We start from the raw sequence: 20520 nt of genomic DNA, 5'->3' as shown, positions 1-20520 counted from the left end.
TGTGTGTGTGTGTGTGTGTGTGTGTGTAGAAGGCCCTACAGATCATATGAGTTGGCAGCAGTAGGCTGATGGGCCTTGGTCTTGGAACCTTTTTGCATATTGGATCACCTGGATCCAGCCTTTCAGAACAGAGACCAGCTGCGCTCAGAGCCATCAAGCAGTGCTGGGCAGCCCAACTACTGGCGTTGTTACTGATGCTCAGGAAGGGTACAGGGGCTACGGTGCTGTTCTACTCACTCCTTTTTTTTGACAAGTTTTTATTGTGAATTGAGTGATAGTTTACATGGGAGAATATCAGTTTCACACTCCTCATTTCATTGCAATGATTACTATCCCTCCGTGCATCATCATTCAACCCTATTTGCTTCTATTCCGTTTTTTTGTGGGTTTTTTGGGGGTGGTGGTGGTGGTAGGGGAGTGTACACAAAACCACTCAGGAATAGATAATCGTTTAAACAACCAAAGGGCACATTCTGGAAGCCTGCCTCCTGGCCGCCAGCACTCAGTCTTTCTCTTTCCATGTCTGCTCACTCTTTCTCAAGGAAGCATTCCCTAGACCTTCCCTCCTGTTTTCCCTGACCCCCTCTTAAAGTGTCCCAAGTTTCTTATTAAGCATCCAGTATTTTCTTTCAGAGTGCACATCAGTTTTGTAATATGTCTGTCTCCTTCTGTCCAGAACATCATTCACCACCATATTCTGTGCCTAGAAGCATCTGATACATAATGCTTAAAAAATATTAGGCAATGTAATAATAATGTCTAAGAAGAGCTTTAACTGTCTCATAAAATGCCCATGTTAATAATATGGAATGAAAAAAATCAGGATGCAAAAATATCAAAGAAATACCATCTCAATGAATAAAAACCATGCATGCTGGGAGATTAATGACAGATTAATCTTAGTTAACATAATCAACTTGATGGTAGTAGGTTTGGGGTTTTTGTGTGTGCAGAGGCAGGGGGCTTCTTAGATCACCCTGTGCCTTGCTTCTCCTGGCCCATTACTGCGCCCGCCTCCACAGCACTGACTCACCAGGGCACATGGGTAAACTCACCTCCGGGGGTCTCCTTCCCCAAGCTTCTCAGTCAGGACATAGCTGGTCTTTTCCCCTTCTTTGGTCAAACCCTAGTAGGGAGTGGAGTGAGGATTGGGGCATAAGGACTCTGAGATGGTTCTGGTGAAGAATAAGCAGTCACCGGCTATGGGTCTTCTCCCCCAGGCAGGGCTAAGATTGACAATCAGGTATTGACTCCATAGCAATGGATTTTGGTAGCTCACATTCCTGCTGTCAGTCAATGTCATGTCTACTAAATGACACCTATTTACCAACAAAAAAGGCCCTAGTTTTATGAGTATCCGGTGTAGGGGTCAAGATTCCTGGATATGACTTCTGTTTTCCTGAAAAAATAGCTCAAAGGAAACTCCAAGAAGTCAGGACCAGGTTTATCTTATTCACCATGACATCCCTAGTGCTTGGTGCAGGGTCTGGCCAGAAGGGATCTACTGAGCCACTGGAGGGAAGAAGGGAGGAGCTCAGCCTTCTTTCAGTACAAAAACAACAGTCTTAACCCAGTGACTGATTGGAAGTGCCAGACAGTGAGAGTTAAGTATGAGTTGGTAACATGTAAATCTGGGTAAGTAAACTAACCTCTATTTACTTCAGTTTCTTAATCTGTAAACGGGCATAGACTGTCAGGTTAAGATTAAATGCGAAGCGACACCAGTGATGGAGGCAGAGATGAGGACATGGAGATACAGAGCAGCTGAGGACTCTAGACCCATGGAAAGACAAAGGCTATGTGCTGGCAGCCTGGAGGCAGGCTTGCAGAATGTGCCCTTTAGTTGTTTAAATAATGATATATTCCTGAGTGTTTTTGTGTATATCAAAAAAAACACACACAAAAAATCCAGAGGGAATAGAAGCAAATACTGTTAAATGATGATGCATGGAGGGGTTTATAATCATTGCAATGAAACGAAATATGATAGGATGAGTGCAAAACTGATGTTCTCCCATGTAAACTATAACTCAATTCACACAATAAAGCCTTTTTTTCTTTTTTTTTTAAAGAATACTGTCCTAAAAAAAAAAAAAAAAAAAATTAAACCTGATATTGTTGGCTATAAAGACAAGGTAGTAATAATGGCTACATCCAGGAAATGGTGCGAGGGGATGAGGAGAGATTCATTACTTTAGGGGAAGAGGGCTTAAATTTTCACTTTATAACATTCAGGGCTGTTTGAAAATTTTTTCCTATGATTTTTGTTAGGTGCAGTCTTGTTGGTTCCAACTTATGTTGCTGTTGTTAAGCACTGTCAAGTCAGTTCCAACTCATAGTGAACCTGTACAGGGTTTCCAAGGAACAGCTGGTGGGCTTGAACTGCCAACCTTCTGCTTCATAGTCCAGTGCTGATCCTACAACACCACACCAGGAGTCATTTCCGAGGCTGTAAATCTTTTCATAAAGCAGAAGGCCTTACACTTTTGTCCAGAGGAGCAAATGGCGTCTTTTAATTGCTAAGCGACCATGTGGTTACCATCTAACTTCCGGGTGTGGGTGGTGGTGGTGTGCTGTGGGGTCAGTTCAAACTCACTGAGACCCTGTTTAGGTTTTCCCAGGCTGTAAATCTTTACAGGAACAGAAAGCCCTGGTAATTTCAAACTAGCTGACCTTGAGGTTAGCAATCCGACTCATAACCACTATGGTATCAGAGCTCCTTTCCTGGTGTGGGAGGAATCAGTAAAACCAAGTTGCAACTACCTGGGTCGTAAAATTCAGACACTGCCCTCAGGCAGGATAATCCAGAGACAAGGGCTACCATGTGGCCATATCTGCCCTCACCTGGACAGGTTCTCCATCATGCCACACCAGGCCTTCTCCATCACTTTCCCAGCACAGGTGAACTTCCTGGCCCACCCATGCCTCTGGGATGGTCAACTCCACCCGGAACCAACAGGTCCACCATCTAAAAGAGAACCATGGAGATGTGCCTAGAGGTTGAAGCTGTTCCTTGGATTAAGTGTCAGCAAGGTGTTTGGGAAGGTCTCCAAGTATCTGCAGAATGACAAGGTGCTCTGGGCTCTGAGCCACAACAGAGGAGTAATGGGGTGGGCTGTTAAATGAGGCCAAGAGGCAGGGGAGTTAAGGACATGTGATTGTGTAGGGTGCTCTTTCTAGTGTCCAGAGGCTGGCGATAAAGGGAAGATGAAAAACACTCCATGAAGACTCAAGGATCAGGGAACCAGCGTAGCTGTCTGGGGCATGACTACGGAGGTGTGATCCTTGGAGGTGGACCTTCTACTTAACTGCTAACCGGAAGTGGGGAAGCCCTTTCCTTAGGTCCATGGGTCCCGCCCTCCTTCTGGCGTTACTCACGTGGGTCCGAAGCGATCTCCGACCTGCGCCGGGCGGAAATGCTGCTGGATTGCCTGCTGGTAGGTAAGCCTCTCAGACGTCAGGAAGCAGGAGAGTGCTGCAACCGGACAGGTGTCCTTGAAGAGTCTGTGCGAAAGGGGCCGGTGGGCGCGTGCTCGTGTCTGCCCCCCTACTACCCGTGGGCGCCGGTGGGTGAAGATGCGCGTTCCCTGGATCCAACGGCTAGAGAGCCGCCCAGCAGTCCCTTAGCATACCCTTCCTCCGGGTCCCTGCCCTTCCATTGGGTGGGCACTTTATTCCGCGGCCCGGGTGGTTGTAGCTTGGGTTTCCCTCCGGAAGGGAAGACCCAACGCGCAGACGTGGTCTGCTGGCTTCCTGGGAGTGGGGCTCACCTGCCGCGGAGGTTACAGTCGGTAAAGTAGATCGGGGACACGAACTTCTCCACTCGCTCCAGCGTAGTCCGCCAGTGTTTCAGAGCTGGCGTGGTCGCCATCACCGCGCCCACTCCGCTACCCGGAAGTTCCTTCGCTTGCCGGTGCGACCTACGACCTGCAGCCAAAGGTTCCGGAGTCCAAAGAGCGCTTTTTAGCCCCGGGCAGCTTTTCTTGGGACACCGACTGCTCTCGCAAGCATAGCTGCTCTGAACTTTGAACCGGAGTGGGAAGCGGATGGTGATTAAAAAGGTTCACGGTTTCGAGGTCCTCCTCTGCCACATCCGAGCTAATCGACTGATGTTTTACTTATTACTAAAACGGGACATTTAGATCCGCAAAAGCCAACCTGGGACCTTTAGGTACTATGGGGAGCCTCGCTATAGAACGAGTGAAACTGCTAATCGCAAAGTGGGCTACTCAAACGTAGCAGCAGCTCTGCAGGAGAAACACGAGACTTTTGGTTCCTGGAAACATCCCTATACAACAGGGATGGGAGCTTTTTTCCTGCCAAAATTCGTAGCATCATTCGCAGGTCATACAAAAGTATCAAACACTGTTTCGTTAAGTGCCTTCGAGTCGGTTCCAACCCATAGCGACCCTGTACAGGGTTTCCGAGGGTGTAAATCTTTACGGGAGTAGAAAGCCTCATCTGAGCAGCTGGTAGTTTCGAACCGCTGACCTTAAGGTTTGCAGCCTGATTCGTAACGACTACGCTACCAGAGCTCCTAACTTAAACACTAGCCTGCTATTATTTGATCTAACAATTAACTCACTCCTCTGGTAGCGTAGTGGTTCCGAATCGGACTGCGAACCGCAAGGTCAGCAGTTCGAAACTACCAGCTGTTCCGGGGGAGAAAGATGAGGCTTTCTGCTCCCGTAAAGATCTACAGCCTCGGAAACCCTATGCAGGGTCGCTATGAGTTGGAACCGACTCCACGGCACATAACAACAACAACGTCCAAGAGGCACTCACTCATCTCTGCCAAGAAAATTGGAAGACAACTATCTGGCTGACTGGAAGAGATCCATATTTGTGCCCATTCCAAAGAGAGGTGACCCAACGGAATGCGGAAATCATCGGACAATCTCTTTGATGTCTCAAGCGAGTAAAGTTTTGCTAAAGGTAATACAGAAACGGTTACAATCGCATTGACAGAGAACTTCCAGAGGTTCAAGCTGGATTCAGAAGAGGCCGTGGAACGAGAGATATCCTTGCTGATGTCCGATGGATCTTGGCTGAAAGCAGAGAATATCAGAAAGATGTTTACCTATGCTTTATTGACTACGCAAAGGCTTTCGATTGTGTGGATCATGACAAGCTATGGACAACATTGAGAAGTATGAGTATTCCAGAACACTTAATTGTACTTCTGAGAAATCTGTACCTGGACCAAGAAGCAGTTGTTCAAACACAGCATGGGTACACTGAATGTTTTAAATTTGGGAAAGGTGTGAGACAGGGTTGTATTCTTTCACCATACTTATTTATTTAACCTGTATGCTGAGCAAATAATACGAGAAGCTTGATTCTATGAAAAGTGTGGTGTTAGGATTGGAGGAAGACTCATTAACAACCTGCAAAATGCAGATAATACAACCTTGCTTGCTGAAAGTGAAGAGGACTTGAAACATTTACTGATGAAGTTCAAGGAACACAGCAGCCTTCGGTATGGATTGCATTTCAATGTCAAGAAAACAAAAATCCTCACCACTGGACCAATAAACAACTTTATCAACGGAGAAAAGATTGAAGTTGTCAAGGACTTCATTCTTCTTGGATCAACTATCAACATTCGCAGAAGCAGCAGTCAAGAGATCAGACGACGTAAAGTGTTGAAGAGCAAAGGTATCACCTTGAGGACTAAGGTGTGCCTGACCCAGCCATGGTATTTTCAATAACCTCACATGGATGTGAAAGCTGGATGGTGAATAAGGAAGACCATAGAAGAATTGATGCCTTTGAGTTGTGGTGTTGGAGGAGAATACTAAAAGTGCCATAGACTGCCAAAAGAACCAGTAGATCTGTTTTGGAAGAAGTGCAGCCAGAGTGCTTCTTGGAGGCCAAGTTGTCTAAGCTTCGTCTCTCATACTTTGGACATATTGTCAGGAGGGAACAGTTGCTGGAAAAGGATGTCATGCTGGGTAAGATGGCGGGTCAGAGAAAAAGAAGAAGACCCCCAACGAGATGGATCTGCCAGGTGGCATCATTGATGGCATTGAGTGTGGCTGCGGTAGTGAGGTTGGCCTAGGATTGGACATTGTTTCCTTCTGCTGTGCATGGAGTCGCTATGAGTCGGTTCCAACTACAACAATGTCCAGCCTCAGAAACCCCGTACAGGGTCGCTATGCATCGGAACCGACTCGATGGCACTTCATGACATCAATGCCCTGGTGTGGTGCTGGGTTAATAAACAGGACTGCAAGGCCGGTTTGAACCTCAAGGTTGGAGATTTTAAGTTTCAGCTGCTCCTCGGAACCCTTTACAGGATTGCTATGAGTCAGAACCGACTCGACAGCACTTAACAGTAATGGTAGTTAACAGTAAGGGCAACCTTGGCTGCTGTAGGATATTCACACCTAATCTCAAGCAGCAAGCATGAAGCCTCTTATTCTCAGCCTAGCTGTCTTTGCTCCGCAGTGAACACAACACTGTGAACACAACACTGGCATCTGCTTAAGGTGACCGGAGATGGTTGCTCTCTAGCTGGACACACTTTGCAACCCATAAATCTCGGTTTTCTCTATTACATGTTTTATATACATTGCTATCTTGCTTATCACTGGAAAGAGTTTAGAAGGCAGACCAGTCACAGCATTTTAGGACCCAAATTGAATGTATTTCAACAGAGAACTGAAGAATCCAGGGAAGCCCAGGAAACCTTAGTACAGTAGCCCCGTAGCAGTTTTATGTTCTTCCTCCCAGGCTTGCCAAGATAGTCCTTGCTTAAAATCAGTAGGAAGAGAAATATATACACAATGTTAGCCCTGATATTTTAATGGAAATACTGACCAAGTCAAGTTTACAACATTTCAAATGCAAATCACACGGGAAGGTGACTTTAGGTACAGAATACAAAATGTGATTTAAAATAAAGGTAACTTTCTGCTATAGTACAGGCTGGGTTGATTAGAGCTTGGAGCTCAGATGTCTAACAAGAGGGATGAAACTGCTCCCTGTGAAAACCCTGGCTGCAGGGTTTTTTTGGTTGCACTGGTGGGTAGTGGTTTTCTCTTGAACTGGCCCTGAAACCCCATCCTGACCTCCAAGTCGATTGCTCTGGACATACCACCACCAGGACAGCAATAAGCTGTCATGGCCCCTGGCCAAGCCCCATCAACTCCCCTCCTGGTTCCAGGTCATGATCCTTCCAGATGGATCAGAGTGGGGATGGATGTTATTGCTGGGAAAACCTTAAAATTAGTACTCACTGCTCCACCTTCCAGAGGCTGAGCACTTCCCCACCAGCTTTGCTCTGTAATTGCTTCTTCCCATCTGTCAGGCTCTTCATGCCACCCTGTGTTCTTGAGCTTATAGTCTCCTGTTCTACACGAGAAACAAAAATGCCTAATGCCAGAAAGCTCTGCCATGGATTTTGAGTGCAGGCGCCAGGATTTTCTTCTTTTTGGTGGTGGTGGTGGGGATTTGCTGGACAAAGATGAGATACTTGGCTCTGGTAAAGATCTGCTTTGGAAACCTATGGGGCTGTTCTACTCTTGTCTTACAAGGTCGCTGTGAGTCAGAACCAACTCAACGGCAGTGGGTTTTGGCTTCTTTTTTTAATTAAAAAGCAAAAACACAACGTTACTTTACAAATCTGACTAGGGCAATGGTGCTGGAGAAAAGTCCACCAGAGTACTGGGAGGGGGGGATTCCGGTTGGTCTTTGTTCAGAAAGTTCAGGCTGACAACATATAAAAACCCTCATCATTCGTGTTAAATGTCTGCCAGTTTAAATTTATATAGTTAAAAAATATATATATATATCACTTGCAGCTGTTAATGAAATGTATCAAATCCGCTCCCTCCCAACCCCATTTACGCCACATACCATATGCCCACTTGTTTCAAATACTGGTTTGGTATTTAAGATGTTCACATTCCTATTTTCAATAAGGATAAGAAAAAAAAAATATAGAAGTACAAATATGTAGCTTGACGACTTACCCAAATATAAAGGATTCTCAAACAGTTGAATAGGGGAGGGAAAGAATGGAGTAGTCTATTTGTAAAACTTGGAATCTCTTGATTTGGGCTAAGTGCAAGTTACAGTTAACCATTTAAAGTAGAATTCTGTTTGTACTCTGGATAAGGAGTTCAAGCCAAAAATCCCTGTTTCACAGTAGTTCTCTGGTGAGGACAAGGGACTTGGGCTGAGAATTTATTCCTTAAGTAAGAACCAAGCTTTATTTATTTACAAAAAAAAAAAAAAAAAGTTCAGGGTGAGAGGGAAGAAGACAAGTTTTACACAAAAGTACTACAATGGTTAACTCCCTTTGGTAAAAAGTGTAATAAATGTCTTGTACATCTGTTTATAGGTACTAAATCTGAAGCCACATGGTACTATGATACACAAGAAGCTAGAGCAGTTAGGCTAGCACATCAAAGCATATTTCTTTTAATAAAAAATTGACAGTATGTACATTATTTACAAAAAAAAAAAAAAAAAAGTTAAAATTGTGTATGTGCATGTCAGAGAGTGAAGCTGGTGGACGGACTAGGATAGACCAGTACAGAAGCAGGCACAAAACGGTCCCACAGGGGCTACAAAGGACGGCTGACTGGGACTTGTTGAAGTGGAGAACCAGGGAGAAAAGGGTGGGCAGCAAAGGATTCGTCAGGAATCAAACCCACAAGATGATCAATCCCAAAGCCAAACTGCAGGTCCCAGATAAAACCTAATGGGGGGTAGGTGATCTAGATTTGAGTGACCAGTGGGATAAAATAAAATAAAATAAAAAATCCAGTTTTGTCTTTCCTTTTAGGGGGAAGGGGATGGAGCAGTGACCATCACAGTTACAATCCATCTGAGCTTTAAGTCCTTCCGCAGTCTGTTTTGTAAATGCACTCCCATTCGGTTCCCTCACTGAAGGTCAGGCCACAGGAGACTCCAGTCTTAACTCTGCTGGCGTGTGCAAGCAAGCAACATGTCTTTGTGCTTGCATGGACATCCTTCCCCACCAGGGCAGGCAGGTGGCCAAAACCCCTTAGGAAAAGTTCCAGCTCCGGCTTTGTAAAGTATCCATATTCCTTATATGTAGCCCACTTGGTACCAGGTTGCACCAGCCACACACAGATCAGGTGGCCATGTCCCAGAGAGGCCCAGTGAGGCTTGAAAGGCATCTTCCTTGTTTCTCCAGTATGCGTGAGTACACATGCCCACACACACTCCCCTCTCAGGTTATCTGCTCTGGCTTTGCAGTTACGGGGCTTTGAATACTGTGCCGTATTTGACACGGTACTTGTTAATGCTCACAAAATGCAGGGTCTCTGTGTCACAGGTGGTGGTACAGGGCACCAGGCCCTCCAGCCCCTCACCCATGAGCCATTTGCTGGTCTCTGCGGCCATTTCACGGGGCACATGCTCCTTGGTCCATTTATCTACCCAGGCCTGGAACCTCTGATGTAGCCTCTTGCTTACCCGCTCATGGGACTGCAAAACAGAAAAAGAAAACTTGAAATAGGACTCCAGGAGCTTTCAAACACCAAGCTCAATCCTTTCCTAAAGTTGCAGAGAAAAGATGTGGCCTCAAGAATCAGCACTAGGTAATCCAAAGAGACACAACACAGGGAGTGTCTTTAAAAAGAATTGGAAGAGGTTAAGAACAGGAGGCATGTGAAGAGATGGAAACTCACAAAGCCCCTAAAGAAAGGCCAAAATGGGTTCTAGGCAGAACAAATGGAGGGCTTCTCAATTTTGGCAAGTATTAGAATCAACAGGCTCCACCAATGTGCATTTAAATCAGCAACCCAGCTGACTGTAATGCACCCAGACTATGAGCTACATAAGCCATGTTGTTGCTCATTTCTAATAGCATGGTCCACTACACCAAGAAAACCCAAAGAAAAAGCCAAAAAACCCCAAACTAGCTATTGTGGATTCTGCAGTCTGGCTATGTGGCCTCTGCCCACCTTTCCATCGCCCCTTTCCTCAGGTCTGCCCATGATTCTACACTCACCATTACTACATCAATTCCTCACTATTTCCTTTTCTGAAATTTTGTATTTACAATAGTAAGATATCCACTATCTGACTATATGCACATTAGCCATATATGAGGGGCTTCAAAAATTTTGTGGGAAAATGAAAAGATAATGTAATCTTTCTATGAACATTCTGAAGCCCCCTTGCATGTCTGGCAGTAATGAATGTGGAGGTATGAAGCAAGAAGAACTCTGGCTGTGATGGTTAAGACTTATGTGTCAACTTGGCTGGGCCATGATTCTAAGGGGTTTGGCAGTTACCTATCTAATGATATGATCTAGCAGTTATGTCATGATGAAGTCACCCTTCTTAATTTTCACATAATGCCATTTTGGTCTTTGGAGCCTAACCCTATATAGTTTGTCAAACATGCCAACTTCTTTCCTTTCTCTTAGTCCCTGCATGTGTTGTTTCCTTTGTCTGAAAAGCATCTCTCCATAGTTTTTCACAAATGGGTTCCTTGTCATTAGCCAGGCCTCAAGTGTCACTTCCTCAGAGTCCTCCCCCCATGAAAGCAGGGCTTGCATACTAGTTGCCCTTGATCTCTTCCCCTGGGCTGCTTCCTTGGTAGTGCTTATCACAAAAGTAGAGCTGATATCTGTACTTCACTGGTGTAGGCACAATGTCTGACATATAACTGCACCACGAATGTTTCAAAAATGAGTTAGAATATGAAAGCAGGCTGAATTCATACAAGTAAACGATCAGTTACCATTTGAAGTATATATTTTGATACCAGAAGGTCCCATCAGGTAAATTTTACTTGCTGACTGAACTGAACAATTCTCAGCTCAAAGGACTCTGGGATGGGTCTGCTCCAGATTAGTTCTCACCTGATGGGCACGGAGCAAGGCGGTCCTCCGATACATGTAGTCCTCCGACTTGATCACATAGACCATCTTATAGGAATTCAATTTGAACCGACACTCCAGCTTATCCAGGCTATCAACGTTCTCCATGGGCTTCTTACTGGGCCCTTCCTTCCCCTCTTTTTCCTGCTGTTCTCGACCACGCTGACACTTTCGAATGCGCCGCAGATTCCTACAAAGCAGGATGGAGAAGCCTGTCCAGCTATAGACTCCCATGACTTCCTACAAATGACTTCTCAGCCCTCAACCATTCTCTACTCTCAAGTCTCCCAATTTGCCTTGGCAGAGGTAGCTTTGAGTTAAAATCGTCCAGTCCTCCCTCCATCTATTTACATACATACTTACTGCTAGAGTTCCGTTTTGGGATTTTTTCCCCCCTAGACAAATTAGGGTCAGATGATCTATGTTGTTCTATGGTGCTTTGACATATGCTCCAGGTAAGCCATGGCATAGTAGCCATACAAACCTTGAATGAGCATCCTCAGGAGACCAAACAATAAGTCATTTAAGGTCTCCTTCCTCTACTGTAACAAGTATGAAACGATGACTGGTGACTTGGCTCACTCACCTTGGAAGAAACACTGGTTTCTGTGCCAGATGCTCACGGAGCTCAGGAGAGGTAGTATCGGAATTCATGTAACGCTCAACATAGTCTGACCAGCGCTAGGATTGTAAACACAAAATAGGGGTGAGGGGAGCCACAAAAATGAACTTCTGCTTATTGGGTAGTCTAGCAAATTCTGACTATGTTGTTAGATGCCATCGAGTCGGTTCCAACCCATAGCGACCCTGTACAGGGTTTTCGAGAGTGGCTGGTGAGCTTGAACCACCAACCTTGCAGTTCAAACTTTGAACAAAGTTCAGGCTTTGCAGTCTGGTGCATTAACCCATAGCACCACACCAGGATTCCTCTATGACTATAATGCTCCCCAAATCCACGAACAAAAAAATCTCTGTCCATAATAACAGCTTCATAATGACATGTTAGTTACTCGGCATTAGAACAAAGATGAACAGTTCTGTTACTGGTAACCATAAACCACATTTCCACTACGTGAATCTTTCTTCTCTATTCCCATCATCATACTTTCAGCCTGTACTTCTCATTTACATTACTGGACAGACACAACTAAGAAAACCACTTTTCCTTGCTTACTTGGGAAGGTTGAGAACTCCTGGCTTCAACCAGCCCAATAAAAACACTGCCTTAGCCTTCTAGAATATGGTCAGCTGGGCAGACTGACTCCCAGGGAACGTTTCTCTACTATGCACACTACTACCTCTGCTTCCACAGGGTCATCGGAGTTCTCCTCTTCCGTGTCCAGAAGCTCAATGGTCAGCTGGACCTTGTCTTGGCTCTGAATGAACATAAGCTGCAAATAAAAAGTTGAGTGTAAATACAAGAACATGTCCAAGGTTATAACTTAGCTTCTTAAGGGTTGGGTGGGGTTAGGCAAAACATTGAAACCATTTTCCTTTCTTTGTTACAATGGAGAATAAAACACTCTAGAGCTCGAGAGGCCAGTGACAAAGAATAGTCCAATCTCACAAGCAGCAAGATAAAATGTTAAGGCAAAAAGTACTATTTCATATTCCACCTCTCTCAGATTAGCTAACATAATCAATGTAATCAAGAGTGCTTTAAAAAGACAAGTAGTTTATCAGAGAGAAACAAAGGCACATATGAGGGGGCTTCCAAAAGTTCACGGAAAACTGGGTTTAAAAGATAATGGAATTTCCCCATGAACTTTGTAGAGTACCCTAGTATAGCCAGAATCATTAAATGTCAATGCTTTCTCTTCTTAGATTTACTGAAGTCTAAGGGATAAAAAAACAAAACCCACAAACTGTGTACCAATATTATATGGAAAGTAACAACTGTGTGTATGTACACTATACTAAAGACAACACAAAATACTAAACGTGTTGGAACAAGGACCCAAGTACATGAACACAGTAAGATTATTGTAGTGGTTATCAATTGTATTTGAAATGTGAAATTCTGAGTTCTGGTAATACTATGTGTGCTTTAAATATAAATATATATGTATATATGTTTAAAAGCAACACATGCATTAGAAGCAAAAGGAAGTCGTGTTTTGCATAAAAGAACACTCCAATGATGCTGCCATAGGGATCCTCTGATTTCAGAAGGGCTGGGTGATAAATGCTTTTACCCTAAGGGCTCGCTGCCAAGATGAGCACTGTCAGAAGCACCTGGAGAAGACTGGAATTTAGAAGAAGTGAGAAAACTCTATTTCAACACTCTTGATTTTATATAAAGAAAAATCTAAGATTCAGAGAGGAGAAACTATTTGCTCAAGGTCACAAAGCTAATTTTAGCACACAGGGCCGAACCAGGTGTGGCTCCCCAGAACAATCTTCCAGAAAAACTGTAAAAAAAATTCTCTACCAGCTAGTAAAATGTGAAACTTGACAACACACACACACTTACTTCCAAAATATATCTGAAACAAAGTAACAGTCTGCCCCAAGCAGTTAGCTAAAAGCCCCTCCTAGTCTAGGCAGACCTAGAGGGACAAGATTGGTCCTATCACTGTAATGACTGCAATCCAAACCTATTGCCGTCCAGTCGATGCTGACTCATGGTGACCCAGAGTAGAACTGCCCCAGTGGGTTTCCAAGGCTGTAATTTTTACAGAAACAGATTGCCATATCTTCCTCCTGTGGAGTGACTGGTTGGGTTCAGCCTCCAAGTTATGGTCAGCAGCCAAGCACTATAACCACGGTGCAACCAGGGTTCCTTGTGCTGATTATGATCCTTTCACAGTGATATTAATTAAAAGAAGAGTATCCTCCAGATGGGTAACTCGTGATACTGTAGTGAATAATGCTTATCAGGATGGATTATGAGGGTTAGAAATGCAACGGTAGAAGTTTTGTAACAAGGAAGGGAGTGTAACAAGTGTAACAAGGATTAAATCTCTAGGATAGGAGCGGAGGCCTCTGGGATCATCAACAGAGAAAAGCCGAGAGCGGGACCCTACCCAGAGAAACAGAGATGCCTGAGATGGAGACAGTGATGATGACGTGGCGTGATGAAGTGACTGGGGACTTTGGACCCAGAGAGGGAAAGGGACTGTGGCCGAAAACTGGGGGGAGGAGGGAGAAGTGTAGGGGGCCGGTTTCTGGGATATACCCTTTGGGTGGTTGATGGTGCATGGAGGGGATTGGAACCATGGCAATGAGATGTTATACGATGGAATGAATGCAAAACTAAAGTTCTCCCATGTAAACTATCATATAATTCACAATAAAATATTAAAAAAAAAAAAAGCAATCAAACACATAAAACATCTTAAAAACAAAAAAAGAAGAGTATCCTCTTAAGATGTCTAAACCTGAACTCAATTGCACCCCAGCAGGCTCTTCTAGCACCTATCTGGTGAGGCCCAGCACTCTCACCTCTGTAAACACTCTCAGCTTCAGTATTATGCTGCCGTAACCACCATCTCAATTTAGTAAGACTCCAGTGGTAAACATGTCTCTACCCCCTCACTCTTTACTCAGTGATGCCAAACTGATATCACGAGAAACTCTCATGGGCATATACTCTTAAAATGCTTCACAAGGTCCTGGATAGAATGGGGGAAAATGTGCCAAAACCAAAGTCACAAAAAAAGACTAGACTTACTGGTCAGACAGTGGAAACCCCGAAACTATGGCCCTGGATTACCCTTCAGGTCTGGAATTGAATTTACCGCCATGGCTCAGTTTTCAGACAAGTAATAAATAGGTGTATGGGGTTGGGAGGTCACAGACTTTAATGAGGAATGTACACACATAATGGCCAACCAGTCAAGATCAAAAGGGCATTTACCCAAAAGCAACAATTAAGAAGGGCTGGAAAAGATGGAGAAATGGAAACAAGTAACACAGGGAAGTGGGACAGCTCATGCTACCCCGAATGAATCACACATTGTTACAATAAAATGCAGGGCAGGACTACTGAATGTAAAACTAATAATCTGCTCTGAAAACCTCACTCAATTCACAATAAAAAGTTTAACAACAACAACAAAAACTTCACAGTGAACCAACCGCAACAAACACACTCCTTATAAAGCAATTCCTGGGTTACAGCATTCTACTCCTAAATCTTGCTTTCAAGTTAAATTTGTATGCAAATTGAAACAGGCATGGTTCATATTTAAAATATACCCAAATGATTGTTTCAGTACACAGTGTGCCTTTCTCTATATAAAAAACATTAAAGAAACACTCCAGATATACTAAAATTCTTCAATTCAATGTTACAGTAATAGTAACAATGTTTTCATGCATATTGCATAGTAGCGCCTGTTTATTCACTATATGTACCTCAAAATGTTTATATAACAGGCTTGGTGAATATCAGTTAAACAATCCTAAAGCAGGGATTACCTTACTTAATATGGTTATAAAGCTCTTCTACTATTCAGACCCACGTTCTACTTAATTCCTTCCTTCCTTCCTTCCTCCCTCCCTTACTTCCTTCCCCAACTGCCTACATTTTGATCAATATACTCTCACTGCATGTCCACTATATATCAGTCAGGGGACACATTCAGAAGAGGACATCGTTTCTGATGGAAAGAATTCAATTTATTAAAGGAAATAGGAATATAGACAGGAATGTTATTGTTAATGTTGTCAAGTAGGTTCCGACTCTCATTAACAACCCTAGAAAGGATTCCAAGGAGTGGCTGGTGAGTTTGAACTGCCGACCTTGGTGTTGAGTGCTTATCCTACAGTGTCATACCAGGACTTCAATAAAAAAGTATACCTACAAAAGGTGTCTGGTGAGGTGCTGTAGGATAGGCACTCGATCACAAGGTCTGTTTGAACAGTATGGTCGGTGGTTCAAACTCAGCCACTCCTCAGAAAGCCTATACAGGGTCGCTGTAGGTCAGAACTGATTCAACAGCACTTAACAACAACACACCTACAACTATGGAGTACTAGTGTGGTGCTGTAGGATAAGCACTGCACTGCTAACCTCAAGGTAGGTGGTTCAAACTCATCAGTCACTCCTTGGAAACCCTATACAGTGTTGCTATGAGTCTGAACCTAGTCAACGACATGTAACAACATACCTACAACCATACTTGCTCTCTCACCGTTTGTACTTATTCAACTGGTATGCTGAACAAATAATGAGAACCTAGAGTATTATACGAAGAAAAACATGGCATCAGAACTGAAGGAGGACCCATTAACAACCTACAATGTATACATGATACAACCTTACCTGCTAAAAGTGAAGAGGACTTCAAATACTGATAAAAGACTACAGTATTTGGTATGGATTTTACCACAATGTAAAGAAAATAAAAATCCTCACAACTGGACCAAAAATAAGAATAGAAGTCTCTGGAGTTGTCAAAGACTTCAGCCTGCTTGGATCCACAATCAACAAGCATGGAAGTAGCAGTCAAGAAATCAAATGATGTCTTATGTTAGGCAAATCTGCTATATAAGACCTTTTAAAGTGTTCAAGAGCAAAGATGTCAGTTTGAGGACTAAAGTGCACCTGACCCAAGCCATATTTTCAATCACCTCATATCCCTGGGATAACTGGACAATGAATGAGGAAAAGCTGTATTAGCAGCAAAGCACCTGAATTATGGTATTAAAGATGAATACTAAAAATACCATGGACTGCCAGAAGAACAAATCTGTATTGAAATAATAGTCAGAATGCTCCTTAGAAGCCAGTATGGTGAAAGATTGTCTCTCATACTTCAGGTGTGTTATTAGGAGGGACCAGTCCCTGGAGAAAAACATCATGCTTGGTAAAGTAGATTGTCAGCGAAAAAGAGGAAGACCCCCCAATAAGATGGATTAAGCCAGAGCAGCCAGCATCAATAGGCTCACAAACATAACAAGCGTTAAGGATGGTAGCGGACCAGGCAGTGTTTCATCCTGTTGTACACAGGGCTGCTATGAGCTGGAACTGACTCGACAGGACCTAACAACAACCTACAACTAAGTCACTACAAAAGTACTTAGACCTGCACAATGTGCTGTGAGACTTCCTCCTCAGCAAACTGACAAAGGCTTCACTTCACTGAAGTGGCACGGAACTGGGTGGGCCAATCCATTTCAGGCAGAAAAATTGTGTTGACAAAATACCCACACTCCAAAAAACAGGGAGACAGAATATGAACAAGCAATACACAGAAAAGGAAAAAAAAAAAAAACCTGGCTTAACAGTAGGAAAATGGGGAAATTGAATTCAATTCATATTAATTTCTTGCCCATATGACCAGTAAAAATGAAAATGTTTGATAATACCAAGTGTCGGCTAACGGATTAGAAAAGAAGTATTCTTATGAAAGTGTATACTGGTACAGACTGCCACTTTGAAGGGTGAAATGTTAATATCAACTATAATTTTAAAATATGTACAACCTGTGACCCAGTAATTTCATTTTTCTGTCTCTACCCTAGGTAAAGATTAACACATGAACAGGGATACAACAAGCACAATGAAATGGTCGTCATTGCAGCACTATGTGATACCAGTAAGATGTAGACTATGTATCTTGTCTTGTTAAGTGTGGTAGAGTCGGTTCCGACCCATAGCGACCCTGTATGGGGTTTCCAAGGCTGTAAATCTTTACGGAAGCAGAAAGCCTCATCTTTCTCCCGCGGAGTGGCTGGTAGTTTCAAACTGCTGACCTTAAGGTTCGTACCCAATTCATAACCACTACGCTACCAGAGCTCCTTAGACTGTGTATAGTCTGACATTATGTATTTCTACACACACATATATAAACACAGAGAAATGGATTGGATGTATATGCATCAAAGAGAAAAACATGCCAGATGTAGCCAAGCAGTGTCAAACATGCACAGAATAAATAAAGGGAGAAGAGAAGGACTAGAAGATGTAAAGGGCTGCTTATGCCAAACTAAGACTAGTGAATTTTATTCTCTATGCCAAGCATTTTAAAGACGGGCCACTTGGGTGGCACAACTTTCCTGGGCCCTAAGCCTTAGTTCTGCTTCTCTAGTAGCCATTCTTACCTATAGGATCTACCCATTCCTTTACAGACCGTCTTCTGCACAATTCAATGACACTACTATACTAAGTCATTGTGTGAGGAATGTAATTCCGTTCACTATAAAACTAAATACATACTAAACTCCAAATAATAAATACTGAAGATTTAAAAGCTGAAAGAGTTTGGAAAATATTTTCCTAAGTGTGAAAATCCTTTGATTTGGTTTTGAACATTAGGTCTTAAGACAGAACTAGAAAACTCATTTCTAGTTCTTCGATTTAAATTAGGAAAAAGCAAAGAAGAGTTAAGACTTTTAAGAAATAACTAAGTATAAACAGACAATTAGGTGAACCAATCTTTTGGTTGGCAGCTCAATACGTGGCCCACTGCACCACCAGCATACCTTTCAAAAGATGGCTAGTAAATAGCTTTTAAAAAAAAATAAACACCCAGCGTATAAATTGAGTAAAATACATGATAAAACACTGCATCCAGTATAACTGCTTTCAAAATATATCTACTCAAGTACAGAAAGTCATTGCTAACTCATTTAGAAGTTGGTGATCCCCCTCCCTCAGTGGATTATGTGAATACTTTAAAAGTACTACAACATGGAATAATCCTTATAGAAAGAAACAGGACACAAAATTACAAAAACCATGCAACTAAGGTTTTTTTTTAAAGGCATTAAAAGCTGACAGGAAAGCTTAAAAAAAAACAACCAAACCAAACAAACCCAACAACAGTGGCATGTCCATGGGAGGCATTACTGTCACTTCACCATGCTTTCTACATTCCCTCTAATGAGTTCCAGAAGTTAAATCACTGGGTCCAAGTAATCTGGTATGGTTTTTGATTTACGACTGACAGATCTAAACTTACTTTGTCACCAGCAACTCTCACCTTAAAGCAATTCTCATCTGACATGAGCTGCTCGGCCTTCCTCTGATACGCTGACTCAAGGAGGTTCCTGGACGTCTGCGTGCTCAGCGTGCCTCCAGTGGCCCCGTTATTGTTTTCTGACAGGTAAAGGTCAGTCACCTGCACACAGATCTCATCACTCACAATGTGCTGCAGCTGAAATCACACAAGGGCCAGTTGTCAGTGAATAAGAAAGCATCTGTTTCTTCCTGTCATACAGCCATCATTCTATGATGTTAGTCACTCAGCTCAGAAAGTGTTTTGTTGTTAAAATTTTTAGAGAATTACACCCACCACGACCACCATTTTTTTTTTCTTGGAGAATACTTAAGCCATATCTTCAAACATATCACTAATCAATGAGTAAAACATTCACAATGATTTAAAAGCATAACCATATGTAACTCAAAGCCTGAAACTCATTAGGTGTTTAAGAAACGGTTGCTGAATTAACTGCCCAGAGGCCCTCTGCTAAAGAAGCATGTTGTTTAAGTGCTGTGGAGTCAGTTTTGACCCACAACGACCATGTTTAAGGTTTCTGAGGATATAAATCTTTAAAGGAGCACAGAAAGCCTCATCATTCTCCCATGAAGCAGCTGGTGGGCTTGAACTGCCAACCTTGTGGTAAGCAGTCCATTGTTTGTTTATTCTACAGTCACTGTGCTACCTGCTATAGTTGGCACTGATAGTCATGCTTCCTGACTCCTAGACCCCATATTCTTGCCTGAGTGTCTATTTTACTTTAAAATAACCACCAAGGCATCCTAATTTTAGGAAGATACATTCTTTTTGAAGCACCAGTAACTATGACAACTTATTTTTAATATTATAATAAAAAGACTTAAAATGACAAGTTTATTTGTAGATAACTGGACACAGTACAAGGTAAGAAGGGTTTAAGGGCAGTAGAAAGACTAGTAGTACCTCCAGCAGCTGGAGATGGTTAAGTAAGTTATAATTAGTCCAGACGACATATTCGGATACCGTAATTTGAAATAATGTTCAGGGTGACTTGATAAAAGGCAAAGGCTTAGCCACTCACACCTCCCAGCTAGGCTGATCAGACTCGTTCTCTTGGTAATTTAAAATGACACACTGAGAGTGTGGTCGATTTTTTTCATAGGAGCATCAGGATGGAAAGGTCAGGGAAAGCCAGCAAGCACTGCCATGGCAGGCCAAAGCCCACAGAGGCTAAAGAGGCCTTGAGTGCAGATGTCTGTCGGCAGAGAAGCATGAGAATGGAGCAGATGTTCAGAAAGAACATATGTAGAAAAGGAAGACCCTTCCAGTCCAGTTCTTTGCAGGATCTGGGCATTTTATGAGTGCTGTACTTAGAGGAGTCCTGGTGTAGAGCTATAGGATTGAACCGAAAGGCTAGAGTTCAAACTCACCAGGGACTCCTCGGAAACCGTTTACAATACAGGGTCACTATGAGTAGGAACCCACTTAACAACAACATACTTAGATATAAAACTGTCAACTGTATTCTTAAAACAAAATAAATTCCTCTTAAATTAGCTTGGAAAAGGTCAGATAACTTGCATAGTTTGATATTGAGATATGTGTTCCATCCCTAGTCAGCAATGAAGTCTGGGACCTGGAGCACTAAATGAAGAAGAGTACGAGAAGATACTCCTATTCCTCCAATGGGAGCTTTAGCACATGCTTTAAAAACTCAGTAGAGAGAACAAACAAGATGGAGGATC

At 43.0% G+C, this 20520-nt stretch overlaps 2 protein-coding genes across 3 annotated transcripts in view; both read right to left on the bottom strand.

Annotated features, from left to right (window-relative positions):
- The window catches only part of MAN2C1 (mannosidase, alpha, class 2C, member 1), a 12247-nt gene extending 8376 nt beyond the window's left edge, over positions 1-3871 (bottom strand). Inside the window, exons 1-4 of the mRNA XM_006866471.1 lie at positions 3771-3871; positions 3379-3504; positions 2845-2968; positions 1056-1126 (exon numbers count right to left, since the gene is read on the bottom strand). Coding sequence (XP_006866533.1) covers positions 1056-1126; positions 2845-2968; positions 3379-3504; positions 3771-3871 — 422 coding nt within the window. The remainder of the gene's footprint in view (positions 1-1055; positions 1127-2844; positions 2969-3378; positions 3505-3770) is intronic.
- Positions 3872-8196: 4325 nt separating this feature from the next.
- The window catches only part of SIN3A (SIN3 transcription regulator family member A), a 64315-nt gene continuing 51991 nt past the window's right edge, over positions 8197-20520 (bottom strand). For both annotated transcript variants that reach the window (XM_006866470.1, XM_006866469.1), the window contains exons 17-21: positions 18797-18970; positions 12164-12256; positions 11452-11546; positions 10848-11055; positions 8197-9462 (exon numbers count right to left, since the gene is read on the bottom strand). In XM_006866470.1, coding sequence (XP_006866532.1) covers positions 9232-9462; positions 10848-11055; positions 11452-11546; positions 12164-12256; positions 18797-18970 — 801 coding nt within the window. In that variant the 3' untranslated portion in view covers positions 8197-9231. The remainder of the gene's footprint in view (positions 9463-10847; positions 11056-11451; positions 11547-12163; positions 12257-18796; positions 18971-20520) is intronic.

This window comes from Chrysochloris asiatica, unplaced genomic scaffold (genome assembly GCF_000296735.1).
Source record: "Chrysochloris asiatica unplaced genomic scaffold, ChrAsi1.0 scaffold00092, whole genome shotgun sequence".
NCBI classification, from domain to species: domain Eukaryota; kingdom Metazoa; phylum Chordata; class Mammalia; order Afrosoricida; family Chrysochloridae; genus Chrysochloris; species Chrysochloris asiatica.
Note: the sequence above shows the minus strand (reverse complement) of the source record. Positions and strands in the feature narration are given on the sequence as shown.